This window comes from Bacillus rossius (genome assembly GCF_032445375.1).
Source record: "Bacillus rossius redtenbacheri isolate Brsri chromosome 4 unlocalized genomic scaffold, Brsri_v3 Brsri_v3_scf4_2, whole genome shotgun sequence".
Taxonomy (NCBI): domain Eukaryota; kingdom Metazoa; phylum Arthropoda; class Insecta; order Phasmatodea; family Bacillidae; genus Bacillus; species Bacillus rossius.
The window spans coordinates 393,117-409,976 of record NW_026962011.1 but is presented as its reverse complement, the minus strand read 5'-3'; the positions used below and the strand labels follow the sequence as shown (position 1 = coordinate 409,976).

Genomic DNA, 16,860 nt, shown 5'->3' with positions numbered 1-16,860 from the left:
TATGACCATATAGTGATCATATTGATAGTGCCCCTTCCTCTCTCACTGATGTAAATGTCTGTAAAAATTGGCAACGTAAGAAATGTTAGTCTATCATGACAGGTTTTCACTACACAAATATGCCCCAAAAGGTATTGTTATTAGGTTATTGTATGCTATATCCCATACTATCATGCATGCTAATCTTTAAACAAGGGACACAAGACAGAGTAGCATGCCACATTTCCTGTTGGGGAAGAGAATGGACGGGAAACAAAATACCATAGATTGCATGGGAGTGTGGGTGTAAAAATGATGTGTGTCTCCTTTGTCATTATTTAAATGTAGGTTTTGGAAAAAAAAGGGGGAGGGGTTAGTGATAGTAAAAGGGCAGAGAGAAGTGGTAGTTGGGTAAATCTTTTTAGTTATAGCTATTTCAACTACATTTGTCACACACAACTGAAAATTTTACATGTAAATGGAAACTTTTGAAAATCTTTGTGAAATGCCTGCTCGTATAAACATATGATACATACACGTAGTTTAGTGTCAGCATGTAGTGTTCGCAATGCATAGTGCAGTTGTGTGGTGCATATTTTTAGCAATGTAGCATTCCTTCAGCATAGTGCAGTTGTTTGTGGTGCGTAATGTCATCAGCGTAGTTTTTCCCCAGCATAGGGCAGTTTTGTGGTGTATTTTGAAATTAGTGTGGCATTTCCACAGCATAGTGCAGTTGTGTGAGGTGCATAGTGTCAGCAGTGTAGCGTTCCCACAGCCTAGTTCAGTTGTGTGTGCTGTGTAGTGTCAGTAATGTAGCATTCCCACAGCATAGTACAATTGTTTGTGGTGCGTAGTGTCAGCTGTGTAGCATTCCCACAACATAGTGATTTTTGTGTATGGTGCATTGTGTCAGTAGTATAGCATTCCCACAGCATAGTGAAGTTGTGTATGGTGCATAGTGTCAACAGTGTAGCATCCCCACAGCCTAGTTCAGTTGTGTGTGGTGCTTAGTGTCAGCAGTGTAGCATCCCCACAGCCTAGTTCAGTTGTGTGTGGTGCTTAGTGTCAGTAGAGTAGCATTCCCACAGCATAGTGCAGTTGTTTTGGTGCGTAGTGTCAATAGAGTAGCATTCCCACAGCATAAAGCAGTTGTGTTTGGTGCGTAGTGTCAGCAGTGTAGCGTCCCCACAGCCTAGTTCAGTTGTGTATGGTGTGCGTGTGTCAGCAGTGATGCAGGTGGAGACACACCAACAGACACAGCGCCCCAGACAAGCCCGACACTCCTTCACCCTCTCCATGAAGGGGCAAGTGGAGCTGCACATCGCCACCTCATCCAAGCACAGCCTGCAGGTTACCTCAGGTTTGCGACTTCACTTTAACTGTAATAGATCTTTATTCATAGAAGAATGTGCAAGGAGTACTTATTTTAGCAAGTTTATTACATATCTGCTTTTTTTTTCCTGACAATATTTTTAACACAGTACCTATATATTTTTTTTTACTTATATAATTATAAGTAAAATACACATTTGTGTGTTAGAATAGTAGGTATTTACCAAGAAAATTCTCTCAACAGAAATAATAAAATATCCACAAAATAATTATTTGAGTAAAGAAACCTCTAATTTTTTAAAATTTAAAATTTGTGCCTTTTGTTTTTTTTGTGAATATTTTCAAATACCTTTTGTACTAATCCAGACATTTGTTATTTTTCCAGTTATATTAAATATTTCAAAATTATTTTTTACAATACTGATGAAGACAAATTTCATTAAAACTACTTTCATGTCTGCTATTTTAGAATCTAGTTTTGAAAATTTAAAAGGTTTGTATTATTTTAATGATACTCCCACCAAAATATAATTTTTGAACTGTATGATAAAATGTAAACTTTATAGAAGATTTTTAATCTAAAATGTTTTTGTAAAAAATATTTTTTTTTTTTTTTAAATACAAAAAAAGCTGAGACAAATAAGTTTTACTTTAGATCAAGAGAAATGTTATTCTCAATGTTGATCTCGAATAGTTGGGTCTCATGTACCCCTAATTCATAGTTGAGACTTCTACTATCATTTTTTGCCTACTGAAGATATTAAAACCGAATGATAATTAAAGAATGGAGAACCATGGAAAAAGCACTTTCCAGCATTACTATACAGGGGCAGAAGCATCCTAACCATCATGATTCTTAGTCTTACAAAGTGAGGGTATCTTTAAGGCTACATCAGGATGTGTAGTGCCGGTGGTGTAGTGCCTATGTCTCTGACCAGTTGCAAGCTCTCTATTCCATTACAGTTTTATGATCCTGCCATCCAGTGTTTCAATTTTAAATCAACTAGCTATGTATGTATACACAATTATCTCTAATTATTTTTTTATTTAAAAAAGTGTTTATTCACTGTTCTGTGTTGTATGTTTGTTAATTTCATATATGTGTTGTCATTGTGATGTCATAATAGGGTTGTGCAAAGCTTCCGAAATTTAAAGTTAAAAGGAAGAATAATTTCTTTTATATCCTCTTCAGGAAAATTGAAATCTGCGGTGTGGGCTAGCAGTGTTTTTATAAGAAAACCACTTAAGCTCTTAAAAATGGATTGGAACTTTAAAGAAATCTTTTTTCGAGTAGATTAACTACACCCTCACCCTTCGAGCGTATTAATTACCCTTAGCAATGTGACATCTTAACATGAACCTACATCAAACCTAAAAAGAAAAGTCAACAAACAATGTAAAAAGACAAAAAATAAGTGAACTAGTCTTTTAGTACTCGCCAGTGATATGTAACATCTAACCTGGTAACGAGCCCTCAAAGATGTTAACTCTTGAGAGAGCTACATAAACAAGTTGTTGTGTGTGTATTTTTTTTTTTTTTTTTCATATTTTTATCATTTAAGTAAACAATACAATCAAATGTTTTACCCTGTGACTTGTGGAGGGCCATGGTACAAGCAGGCGTAGCAGGAAAAAATGATTTCTTTTAGCAGTAATGGTTAGATTATTGTTGCGATAGATAGAGGCATTTCATCGACCAGTGGGTATCCAGTCCCTCAGAATGTTTTAATAATATACTTAAACAATAAGTAAATTTATTTTATATATTATAAATTGTTATTTCACAATTAATTTATAATGTAATAGAAAAGCCACATAGCAATGTGTAGCACTGTTCCAGACTAATGTTAGTGGAACGAATAGTAAACAGCGGTTTCTTTCTCCATTCTCTCTCTTTCTTTTCAAACTCCATGGAAATGTTTGCATTCGCTGACACGCTGAGCACAAGCGCCAACTGTAGGCCACACTTCTCCCTACTTCTTCTTACACATTGTTACATTCTAGGTTTGCCTGGCTGAGCAACCCCAAATTGTAACAAGAGACTTTAATTGCTTGAATAGTTTATGTTTAGATACAATGATTTTGAAGTTTTTGTTTTTGAGTTTGACTGGTTGCCAACATTGAGGATGAATAATTTCCGTAGTATAAAAGTTGATATTTTAGTTGTTTTTAAAATAAAATATTTATATTTTTTTAAGGCAGTCTTCTTTTTTTATAACTTTTCACTTCAACTTTCATATCCAGATGATTTTCCATACATTCACTGCAGGCTTAGCTTGTCACTCGATTACAAAAAAACAACTAAAGTCTCTTTGTTCATATGTTAAAAAAAGGTACCAATAACTCATGGAAAATATCCCGGGAGGGTGACAACGGTCACCCTGGGTCGATGCCGACACCTGGGGTAAAATTTCAAGCTAAAAGTCCGAAAACTATTTAAAAAATGGGTTACATTTGGGTCTGGCCCCAACCAGCATGCGTGAAGTTCTCTATTCGTAAATCTTACTTCATAATTGTGAGCTGCCAACGATGCGGCCGCTTGCAGCGACGATCGAACGATAACTAACAGAACAACGAAGTTGTATTTCCTTACAAAGGTGACAACAAAAGGGAGACAACCCGTGTCGACTGACCAATCGCAGGACAGGATCCAGAAAAAGGCCATATATTGAGAAATACTGGTAAACATTTTTTCTGAAATACTGGGAAGGCACATCACACCACGTCAAGGCTTGTTCTGATTGGCTAATGAGGCAGCATCCAGTGAAAGTTCTAGTTCATTGCAGCGCAGCCGCGCTCTCGGGCTGGGTTTTCCCTCTAATTTGTGGCGTGAAAATAACTTATTGGTGACTGAGTGTTACATTCCAGGTTGGCTCGGCAATACAACCCAGAATAATAACAAATACATTTGGAACACTTGAAAAAATTAAGTTTATAGGTTACATCTTTAATTTCATTTTTTAGCGAGCTGCCGCAGTAACACTTTGCGACGATCAAGCGACAACTAACTCGCATCACGCAGTTACCTTCCTTTACAAAGCCAAAACAAAGGGAGGCAACCCCGTGGGCCAACCGACCAATCACAACACAGAATCCAGTACCTGACCATATAGGGAAGGTACTGAAAAAAGATGTTTCTCTCTAAAAGTATGGAGAGACACATCACACCACCTCAAGGCACACTCTGATTGGCTGGCGAGACAGCGCCCAGCGTAAGTTTTAGTTTATTGCTGCGTAGTCATGCGTCTACATGCTGGATTTTTCCAACAGTGCGCTAACTTGAGGCGTGAAAAATAACCTGCTGGTGACAGTGTGTCGCGCCCATGTCTTCCTTTCTTTTCTAGAATGTTCTCGAATGTTCCATACAGTCTTACTAGCCAGAATATGCCTTAACATTTTGACAAAACATAATTAATACACATGTTAATTGTAATTGATAAAGTAAACAAATAATAATAAAACACACTACATTAAGCTTTACACTAAACATAATGCAAATTAATAATAATCACTATCAAAACACGACCAAATACTTGAAATGACTATGAATAATAAAAGATGTATTAATAAAAATAATTATGAAACATAGAATACACTTAGTCAAGTATTATTGGTAGTAGGGGGCAGGAATTCTCAAATGTTACAAGAGTGTAGCATCCATGTCTTCCTTCTTTTGAAACCTTCTAGAATATTACAGTCTTATTGCCCAGAATATGCATTAAAATTTGACAAAATTAATTAATACACATGTAATTTTAAATGATCAAGCAAATTATAGTGAAAAAAAAAATAAATCACACCACGTTCCGATTTGTACGAAACCTAATCCACAATAATAATAATTAATATTATAGCACAAACAATATGACGTACATGCCTATACTTAATAGAAGAAACATGAGTACAAAATAATTATGAAATATTAAGAAAATATCAACAACATAAAACATTCTTTGTTCGTTGTTATTACTATTAGTTATTAGTTGAGCGAGGGGGGGGGGGGGGCAGGGATTATGCTGTGTTACAACATTTCTGTTGCATTCACAAAATTACTTTTACCAAATGCCGTATACTGAGAACTAAGATATTTCACATCAAAAAATTAATAAAATCATACAGATTCTAGATTTTAATTTTAAGAAAAAAATTATTTTTATAGTAAATTTTTTAATTTCTTGTGTAATGATTTTAAAAGTATTAGTTAACATAAAAAAATAAGAATGAAACCAAAATTAACTTTTTTTTATATCAATTACAGAACTTAGTTATTAATACTCACTTTATACGAATAACTTTCAGGAATGAATTCATAATACAAGCTACGTATTTATAACATCTTAGAAAAGCGAACGGCGATGTGTCTTCCTGTTGGATGGCAAACTTGATTAATATACACAAAATATATCTTCAAGTACATTACTACACAAGTACTTTCCGCACCCGCTGTTAGAACTCGCTGCTGAGATTGTAAATGTGGCTTGCCACCATTATGTGCAGATAGCAGCACATTTGCTACTTCAACTATCAAAATATTCTTATAGAAAATGGAAATTTTAAACTACTAGAAACAGCTCTGATGAAAGCAAAGACGAATTGTAAAAATAATAAACCTTTGCTTTGGACCTGATTCTCGAAAAGGTATTTTATTAAAAACAGCCCATTTTGTTAAAAATTACTAAACAGTCATAATTAAAAGTTTTCTGTTGTCTTTGTGAACTTTGGTTCATTCCATGTGCACAGCTCTGTATTTACATATTCCTGCTCCATTACATCTATTGCATTCACAAATTTACTCCTATAAAATGCCATATAACGAGAGCTAAGATATTGCATTTAGAAAAAAATGGAATCAAGAAGGGTTATTAGGCATGCTTGCAGATGAGGTTTGGTTGTCTCTTATAGAGGATGAGGCATATGAACAATCATGGAGCATTGCAGTGACAGTAACCACGCAGTCATGTTCTTGGTGGAGGAACAGTGTAATGGTTTCCAGAAGGGTATCATGAATGCTTGCAGATTGCGTATCACTGTTAGATGATAGAGCATATGCGCAGACATCGAGTTTTAGAGTGGCAATAGACAATGGAGACATATTTTTGGCGGAAGGAATGTGAGATGAATTTAAGGTGGATTGTTGGGTGAATTTCAGGTGGGTTGTTGGGTATGTTTGCAGATGAGGTGTGCTTGTCTCTGATAGAGGATGAAACATGTGTGCTGTCATCAACCATCAGAGTGGCAATAGACCATGCTGACATGTTCTTGGTCGAAGGATTGCGTGTGGCACGACTGCTTGACTGTGCGGAAGTGCAACAAGAGAGACTCAGCACGGAGGGTTTTACTCTGGCCTGGAACACTACCTGGTGAGTTTCCTGAGTTTTATTAACAACTACTGTAACCAATGTAGTAATTTTTTTTTCCTTTCAGATCATAGCATATTGTTTTTTTTTTTTCTCTGACTGTTAGGTATTATGTAGGACAAATTTAATTTTGTGCATTAACAATTTTCTTAGAGTATATTTTATATTGGCATAGTTTAATTTTTTGAATGCTCACCCAACACATCAATATTTTAATTGTTTTTTTTTTTTTAAACTGATTATGTATGATGGAAGTAGTCATGTATTTGTGTATTTAACTATTACATACAGGGCTAGATTTTAAGGAATATTTTAACCTGCCCAACGGACAGGTGTAATCAAAAATTTGCCTGTCCGCCATCCAATTTGCCTGTCCGCTGTTTTACCCAAATAAAAAAATAATTCAAAGTCGCTGAAAAAGTGAGAAAAAAGTATTTTTGCTATATTTTGCACCTATTTTTATCACACACTTAACATCCTTATTTAATCATCATTTTCAGACGAGTCACTGTCTGAGTCACTGCACGACGTTAGGTTTTCCTTGCGAAAACTTGAGCAGCCCGTAACAAAAACTGATCCAGATGATTTTGAATGCGTTTCGCAGACTTTGCAAAACATTAGTTTTGTTTCTGAGTCGTAACGAAGCCAAACAAACTCGGAACACCAAGACGTTATAAAGGTACGGGACCGGGCGATTTTGTCATATTTAACATTATATTCTGACTTGCCCTCGTCCGTTTTTCTTTTCTTTTCTGGTGGTTTTGAAGCACCAGTAATGAATTTCCACATTGTGTAATGCAGTTAATTAAATACTTAAACAATCGCCGTGACAAGATAAACTGTAAAAGATTACCGTTTCCTCTGTAAACAAGTAATGTTTATTTTTTGATGCAACAGTTGACAGGCGAATTTTCAAGCAGTCGCAGTCACTGCAGCCACTGTCAGCTGCATCTGGAGTACGCCGTGAAATGTTAACCACACGAAAACGCTTTTCTGTTAACAAACTATGTTAAAGTACAGCAAGGAATTAGTAAATTCACGATTTATAAAGACAATAAATTTAAAAAATTATATTTTGAAAGTATACAACAGTAAATTAAGTAATTGTTGGCTGCACTGCAACGAAATTAATATTAAAACATGGCAAAAAAAACAAACATTATCGGTGTGAGACGTTTCGCTTCTCTAGCATACGAATACGACTATGTTACGTGAACCATGACGTGAAATAAGATTTTAAGAATTATGATTCAGAAGATTTCAGCACGGTTTGTAAATAACCTACTTTTTTTCCCGCGGTATACAATAGCCAGAGTCGTCCGTCACAAAAGAGCAGCCATTATTGTATATTTACAGATATTGTCAAAGACGTTTTATTTGCGGTCGCGGTCGCATAAATGTTATTAATCACCTCTGCTGCATTAGTGCGTGCGAATAACCTCTGCGTCACAAGTTGCACCTGTCCACCGGACAGTTGCCTTTTTTATTTTGCCTGCCCGGACGAGATTTTGCCTGTCCCGGGCAGGTGGACAGGCGCTAAAATCAAACCCTGATTACATATGCCTTAGTTAATTGACAGATCACAGGCCTCAGCAATCCCATAATTAATTCACTAAATTTTTGTAACTTTTGACTTCCGGTAGTAAGAACACTAAAGTGTTAATGCTAGTAAATATTAGAAACTGTATAGTTCTCTGCAACACCATGATGTCTGTGGAATAAGGGTATGTGTTATTATTTAAAAATGTAATTTGATCTAGCAATTGTTTAATATTGAGCATTGATATTAATCACGGTTCATGAATGATAGTAATGGGTATTGTTACCCAATGAAATTAAACTTTCCGACAAGATTATAAAATATTTGTTACTGACGGGGTCATGAGGGTGCCCTCACACAAACCCGATAAATTCTTGTCATTTCCATGTTATGAAGAAAGACCTGATGGATTGCCGAGTAGAGTGACCGACTCTCGGCTCCACCTTAAGCAGGACATGCACTTGTTCGGCTTGACCTGGACCAGTCTGCAATCATATGAATCCATGCTTTCCAATATAAGGCCGCATACTTGATCGAAATGGCTTGACTCGTCTCAGCATTTTGCTATCAGGATGCTTTGGCATCAGACCGGGATTGCTTTTCGAGCAATTAGTTCCCAAGGTCCAATCAGTCTAAATAGCGACATTGTTAATAGTTGTTTCTTTCGAGAGTACTTGTATGATTTTGATGAATATGTTTATATATTTTACACATATAATTATGGCCAGAAGCAGTGCACTGAAGTCTCTGCCCAGCCAGGGGAGAGATAGCTAACACGATACACGAATGACAGACTCAAGTTCACAGAATTAAACAGCTATGCTTTACATTCCATGAAAATTTTTATTTTTCTCCCCCTAACGTGTTAATCACTGGCAAGCACTTGCTATCAACTCAAATAAATCAAAAATATATTTAAGAGGTAAAAATGAAACTTAACAATTAATTGAAAGTGCAGATTCTCAAAAAACCTTTGTTATAAATGCACAGTAATGGTTGTATAATAATCACTTTACAAACATTACTACTTTAATTTCACTCTGCCACACCTGAATGGGTAACTTTTGCAAATTTTTATTACAAGCTTTGCCGTAAAAAAGAATAAAGAAAGAAATTCTCTTAGCAAAAGTGAAATTGCATGTAAAGTGTGTGTGTGTGTGTGTGTGTGTGTGTGTGTGTGTGTGTGTGTGTGTGTGTGTGTGTGTGTGTGTGTGTGTGTGTGTGTGTGTGTGTGTGTGTGTGTGTGTGTGTGTGTGTGTGTGTGTGTGTGTGTGTGTGTGTGTGTGTGTGTGTGTGTGTGTGTGTGTGTGTGTGTGTGTGTGTGTGTGTGTGTGTGTGTGTGTGTGTGTGTGTGTGTGTGTGTGTGTGTGTGTGTGTGTGTGTGTGTGTGTGTGTGTGTGTGTGTGTGTGTGTGTGTGTGTGTGTGTGTGTGTGTGTGTGTGTGTGTGTGTGTGTGTGTGTGTGTGTGTGTGTGTGTGTGTGTGTGTGTGTGTGTGTGTGTGTGTGTGTGTGTGTGTGTGTGTGTGTGTGTGTGTGTGTGTGTGTGTGTGTGTGTGTGTGTGTGTGTGTGTGTGTGTGTGTGTGTGTGTGTGTGTGTGTGTGTGTGTGTGTGTGTGTGTGTGTGTGTGTGTGTGTGTGTGTGTGTGTGTGTGTGTGTGTGTGTGTGTGTGTGTGTGTGTGTGTGTGTGTGTGTGTGTGTGTGTGTGTGTGTGTGTGTGTGTGTGTGTGTGTGTGTGTGTGTGTGTGTGTGTGTGTGTGTGTGTGTGTGTGTGTGTGTGTGTGTGTGTGTGTGTGTGTGTGTGTGTGTGTGTGTGTGTGTGTGTGTGTGTGTGTGTGTGTGTGTGTGTGTGTGTGTGTGTGTGTGTGTGTGTGTGTGTGTGTGTGTGTGTGTGTGTGTGTGTGTGTGTGTGTGTGTGTGTGTGTGTGTGTGTGTGTGTGTGTGTGTGTGTGTGTGTGTGTGTGTGTGTGTGTGTGTGTGTGTGTGTGTGTGTGTGTGTGTGTGTGTGTGTGTGTGTGTGTGTGTGTGTGTGTGTGTGTGTGTGTGTGTGTGTGTGTGTGTGTGCGTGCGTGCGTGCGTGCGTGCGTGCGTGCGTGCGTGCGTGCGTGCGTGCGTGCGTGCGTGCGTGCGTGCGTGCGTGCGTGCGTGCGTGCGTGCGTGCGTGCGTGCGTGCGTGCGTGCGTGCGTGCGTGCGTGCGTGCGTGCGTGCGTGCGTGCGTGCGTGCGTGCGTGCGTGCGTGCGTGCGTGCGTGCGTGCGTGCGTGCGTGCGTGCGTGCGTGCGTGCGTGCGTGCGTGCGTGCGTGCGTGCGTGCGTGCGTGCGTGCGTGCGTGCGTGCGTGCGTGCGTGCGTGCGTGCGTGCGTGCGTGCGTGCGTGCGTGCGTGCGTGCGTGCGTGCGTGCGTGCGTGCGTGCGTGCGTGCGTGCGTGCGTGCGTGCGTGCGTGCGTGCGTGCGTGCGTGCGTGCGTGCGTGCGTGCGTGCGTGCGTGCGTGCGTGCGTGCGTGCGTGCGTGCGTGCGTGCGTGCGTGCGTGCGTGCGTGCGTGCGTGCGTGCGTGCGTGCGTGCGTGCGTGCGTGCGTGCGTGCGTGCGTGCGTGCGTGCGTGTGTGTGTGCGTGCGTATATATATATATATTTTCTCAGGTTACGTAAATAATAAATTACTTGAATTGAATTTAAGTGTATTTTGTTGAAAAACCAAAACAAAACCCTACAATGTGACAACTTCCTGAACATAATCGTATTAGCTACAGAAATTATGTTGGTTTCAACTTATTTACGAACCAGTAACACATTAAACATACAGAACTCATAATTGAGGGCATTCAAAATGTATGTTTGTGTACTGCTTCGCAGTCTCGTGTATGACTCTACGTTAATTACAATTAAATATATAAGTTGACTAGAGCAAACAAATGACTCTAAACTTTATAGCCAACTTGGTTGCACTCGGTTCTGGCTCTGGCAGATATAACATCATAAATAAGAGATTCTATTAAAATTCTACAGGAACCACTGAGCGTTTCGTAGGACAAAGCAATAATTATCTTTAACACTGGTCTGTAAGGTTAACGAATGCAGGCAAAACAAGTGTGATTTCAGAATTGTTAGCATGGTCAGTTATGCTGCTACATATATTTTGAATGCTACCATCACTAAAACTACTAAACGAAGTACTACACATGGAACACTTACTTAAATTCTAAGTCACAATACCTTGAGTTGATACATTGTAAGAACATAAAAACCCTTGAAACATACAATGCTGCCGATCAAATAATTCTTGCAATATGAGATACAGAGGCAGTCAATCTAAACACTGTGCTGAAACATGACTGTCATACGCACAGAAAGTGCTTTCTTTTATTTAAATAACACTTTTTAATTATTATTATTATTATTTATTAACATTTTATGTTTTTGTTCTGTGTTCACGTCTTTGGACGTATCTGCAACTACCATTCTCTATGGTGTAATATAAGTGACGCCGAAGCTCAATTAACAAGACCCCTCTAGGGAACATTGGACCTAAAACGGCAAATTGAACTTTTTATTTAATAATTACATAAGAGATTTTCCATTGTTGTAAAATCCTATTTTAAATTTAAGGAATTGTGATGTATTAATTTGTTTTGTTAATTGTCTGTGAGTGATTTTGAACGTGTAATTAAGTCAACAATTTTAGTGATTCAGCCAATCAGCGACGTTGTTACTTAAGATAAGCGTCACTACAGAATTAACGGTAAAAGAGTCTGAAATTAACGGCGATGATGGCTGCATAGGCCGGGTTGAAATTCCCTTAAAAACCAATGAAGATGAATAGCTGGATAGGTCATCCTACAATCAGGATGTTTTGAACGCCGTTTAAAACTTAAGTATATGTTATTTAATTAGGGCACGTCATAACTGACGTGTACTGAGGTGTGTTTTTACCGTGAGTAACCAGCGACTCATGATGCTATGCTAATTTAAATGGTTTATACCTACCTACATCGTGATTTTGCCGACGGACTATCAAATATTACGTTTCATTGTTGAGCTATTCTAAGATCATGTTGAGACAAATATTTTTATTAAAACAATCACGTATCCTGTTTTCCATACTTGACTTTTGTTCAATCACCCAGAGGTGAACTGAGACAGATGTCTCGAGATGCTCTACCGCAAATATTCAATGAGTTCAGCCGCGGAAAATAAAAACCAACTTTAATAACGAACATTTTAAATAAATATTATTTTCTCACGCAAATAATTTATTATAAATCGAGATTTTCAACAAACATTATTATTTTGAACCATATGAACTTTTGTTTCATGTTACCATGTGTGCAACCTAACTCCTGTAATTTTATCAAATATAAAACGACATACCACTGGATTGATTAGAACAAAACATACTTTTATTTAATTAAAGAATATTTATTTTAATCGTATGTTTATATGTTGTTATTTTACAGTGTATGTGTATGTGTACTTCATAATTCTAATTGGTTTGTTTGTCTATTCCCATGCCTTGTGAAGGTTTTTATAGTGAGAGAATATTTAATATTTCCCTTGTGTATCATACTACATGATCTTTAAACTATTAAGGAATTTACGTAGTGCATAAGGGTGGCGCCCATATCTGAATTTTGAAAATTAATTAAAGAATATATTTATTTTCCAGAGCCATAACCATCCATAGATAATTATTTATTATTTAAACTTCAATATCTAAATGACAAGTATATATTGTTGTTACTTAACAATACCACACACTATCTGTGTAGTTGTGTATATTTATATAACGAGCACACCACAGATAAGTGGCTACCACTACGTGGAGCCCAACACACACTGATTCTGTCACTTATCTAAGTACAACACCTCCGTAGGGAAACTTCAATATATTCCAACGCATTTTTGGTCTTCGACAGTTCTCGGGATGCTGATCCTTCGTGTCTTGGCTCGGGCGTAGATCAGGCTCGTGCAATCAGGAACATTTGCGACGTATTCTATTCCCAGATGAATAAGAGCGCCTTTTCTTATAGCTATGCGCTAAATAATTGTACATCCACCAATTTCATACACTTAACACATATCAGTTCAAGCAAATAGTGCCTCTTCATTTAACTTTGCACTTTTAACACAGTTCATGAAATATTATCACTCCAACGTACAATAACTTTTAAATGTTACATAATTCGTAGAAATAGGAGTGCGTACGAACAATATACAGTTTATATCAACTTCCTCCAGCTACTTACTGGGTCGAAAGTAAAGTCCATGTTGAGAAGTCTTGAAATGGTGCGATATTAAAATAATATCCGCACAAATATAACACCACGATTTCAGCTTGCTAATTAACTCATAGCAGCGAATCATTTCCATCAATTAGTGGTGTAAAACAACCAAAATTACACAAGACTATGAATTTCATGTCTGTCACATCAGAATAATTCTATGATCCTCCCCTAGAACGTTTTTAATTGTAACTATGTTCGAACAAAAAAAATATCTCTCCATCTTATTTCCATAGCACAAGCGACAATAAAATGTTTTAAATTATATTGCTGGGAACTGTTCATGGATTACAAAAGTTTCTCAGCGCTAATTAAATAATCAAAGGCATAGCATAAAATTGAAGATTAATAATTATCATCGATAATGTAAAACAAATTAATGAGAATTTCTAATAGGGTTTTACCTTATAACATATACCTACTTAAGTGCTACAGTAGAACCTCGCATATCCGACCTTCCCACAACCGACTCCTCCCGATATCCGACCTAGTGTCCGACTGTCGGTGATTCACACGCGCTTCCGGTTGGTGAGCCTGTTAGGCTTGAAGGAGTGACTCATCTACGATATGCTTTGTTTTCGTATCAAAAACTGTCAGTTCAACCGTGAATCTTGATGTGTAATGTGCTCTGACTATAATCTTGTACAGTTCTGTGTTTGTTAACGTCAATACTGTTTGTGTTTTTCCCCATTATTTATTCACGACTACAGAATTTAAAGTGTGCAATACGTAGTGCTTTACGTGTTTGACAATGGCAACTCAAAAACGTAAACGTGTTTGTGTTTCTCTGCAACAAAAACTTGAGATTTTACAATGATTGGACCATGGAGAGTCTGTTATTAAATTAGCTTCTGAGTTGGGTGTAGGGGTGACTACAATCAAATATTGGAAAAAAACCCGTAAAGATCTGGAAACGTACTCAACAACAGTTGAGACAGAAGATGCCTTAAAAAGTAGAAAAATGTTGAAAAAACCAAAACTTGAACTTTTCGATGAAGCATTATGGGTTTGGTTTTGTCAGGAAAGGCACAAGGGAATACCATTGTCAGGCCCCATCGTAAAGGAAAAAGCCATAAAATTGCATGAAAAGCTGGGAGGTGATCTAAAAAAATTTAGCGCTAGCGAAGGGTGGCTACTAGGGATGGGCCGGTCGAATCCTAGAATCCTCGAATCCCACCGAATCTCTAGTATTCGAAAGATTCGAAATTCGAGGGAAAAGATTCGGGATTCGAGGAAAAATATTGATATAAATGTAGTACTTTAAAAACTTAAATGCTTACAATTTACTTGGCCTGTTTACGTTTTCCTTGGAACACATCCTATTGAGGTACAGTAGAACCTCGTTAATACGTGATGGTCAGGACCGAGATAATCGCGGATTACCGAATTTCACGGACTAGCGATTAAAAGCCCGGAAGGTCTTGTCAAGCTTCTCAGACACCAAAAAACTAAATTATATTAATGCTCCACCAGCAGATTGTTTTATAAACCAAAATAATACTCTCCTGTGTAATGCATCTTATGCTAAACTAAACAATAAATTCATTAGTAGACAGAGTATTTGTGGCAAACTCGCAATTATGCATCAAAATATACATAGTATTAAAAATAAAAAAGACTTATTTTATGAAGCAATAAAGTCATGTAATCAGGGAAATAAGATAAATTTACATGTTTTATGTTTATCTGAACATTATTGCAAATCTTATGAAATAGAACAGATTGTAATCCCTGGATATAAACTTGCAAGTTTTTATAGTAGAAATGAGACTACTGGTGGAGGTGTATGTATATACATTCAACAAGATGTCAAATTTGAATTAGTTAAATTTGATATAAATAAATTATGTATTGAAAAGGATTTTGAATGTACAATGGCTTCTATAGTTTTGCAGGATAGAAAGGTCTATATAATTGTCACTTATAGATCTCCTTCTGGCAATTTTTTAATATTTTTAAATGGTTTAGAATCTGTATTAAGCAAATTAATCAAGATCAAAAGTAAAAATTCTGACATAATTTTATGTGGTGATTTTAATGTAAATTTTATGTTAGACAGTGTTAACAAACATAGATTATGCTCATTGCTTTTAGTATATAACTTAATACCTACTGTTGATTTTCCTACCAGAATTCAAGGCCTCACAGCAACTGTAATAGATAATATTTTTGTTGAGGCTCATAATGTTAAAAATTGTTTTACTATACCTTATATTAATGCCTTGTCTGATCATGATGCCCAACTATTATTTTTTAGTAATCCTCAGTTTGTTATTAGTTTTGAAAAACCTTTTAAAAGTACAAGGATTAGAACTATCAATAATACAACAATTTCATTTTTCAGAGCTAAATTACTTTTGGAAAATTGGTATGATGTTTATACATCAAATGATGTTAATTTACAATATAATAAATTCCACTCAACTTTTTGTAAATTTGTAACCGATCCGGACACACCAGGTCGGCCACAACCACTAAGCGGACATATCACCCTTATACACTTCACTAGTGAAACACTAGTTCGGCAAGCACTGTAAGTGTGAGTTAAAGACGTAATGGGGCTGACCCTAACGAACAGACTTAATACAAGAGGTACCAAAATATATATTTTATTTTATAACAAATCAGAACAATATCATCACAAATAACAAATGTATAAGATATTTATATAGTGGAAACAGATACATTCATATAAAACAAATTTATGTTAAACGCCCATGTCAATATGAATTGCGCTATACATACGGGCGCACAGTCACATACGAATTACAAATGCAACACATATATATGTCTGCAAAATCTGACTTACTTCCTCTAGACCTTAGCCTTAATAACGTTAGTAATACGATAAGTTAGAGCGCATATACAAATCAACGCACTTGTACAAACAGTACATGCCTTAAACGCATACTTATGTACGCCATTCAAGTGTTTGGTAGCTAAGTAAATTATCATGTACAAATATAAATATACCCGTATAAATATCTGTAATTAAGAACTCTTAATGCACAACACGAATAAAACAGAATGCATCTCCTACTAAAGTTAGATGAGCCTAACAGCCCCTAGCAAATTTAAGAACGTAAGGAGGTACTATACCCGAAATTACAATAGAAACACCGGACATGTGTAGCACAAAGACCGTCAAAGACAGATACCGAAAAACGGAAAGTCCAAGTACTTGCTGTGTTTGCAAAAGGAAACAGGCGCAGCAAATAAAGCGCAGCTAATAAGGACGCGGATCTATGTTCCAACATAGTAACGGCTTACAACCACTGCCATAAGGGCGATCAAGGAGCCGACGGGCATAGTAACGGTGTCAGAACGAGCTCGTAGTGCACATGTCGGTGGACAGCCTTGCTCAGAGGGAGCGA

The 16,860-nt window shown here is 37.1% G+C and overlaps 1 protein-coding gene across 4 annotated transcripts in view; it reads left to right on the top strand.

Moving 5' to 3' along the window:
* Positions 1–16,860, top strand: part of LOC134541952 (protein hobbit) — a 440,842-nt gene that overhangs the window by 113,754 nt on the left and 310,228 nt on the right. For 3 of the 4 annotated variants that reach the window (XM_063385710.1, XM_063385709.1, XM_063385712.1), the window contains 2 exons: positions 1,205–1,339; positions 6,485–6,671. In XM_063385710.1, the coding sequence (XP_063241780.1) occupies positions 1,205–1,339; positions 6,485–6,671 (322 nt within the window). The remainder of the gene's footprint in view (positions 1–1,204; positions 1,340–6,484; positions 6,672–16,860) is intronic. The other variant, XM_063385711.1, reaches the window with a different exon arrangement.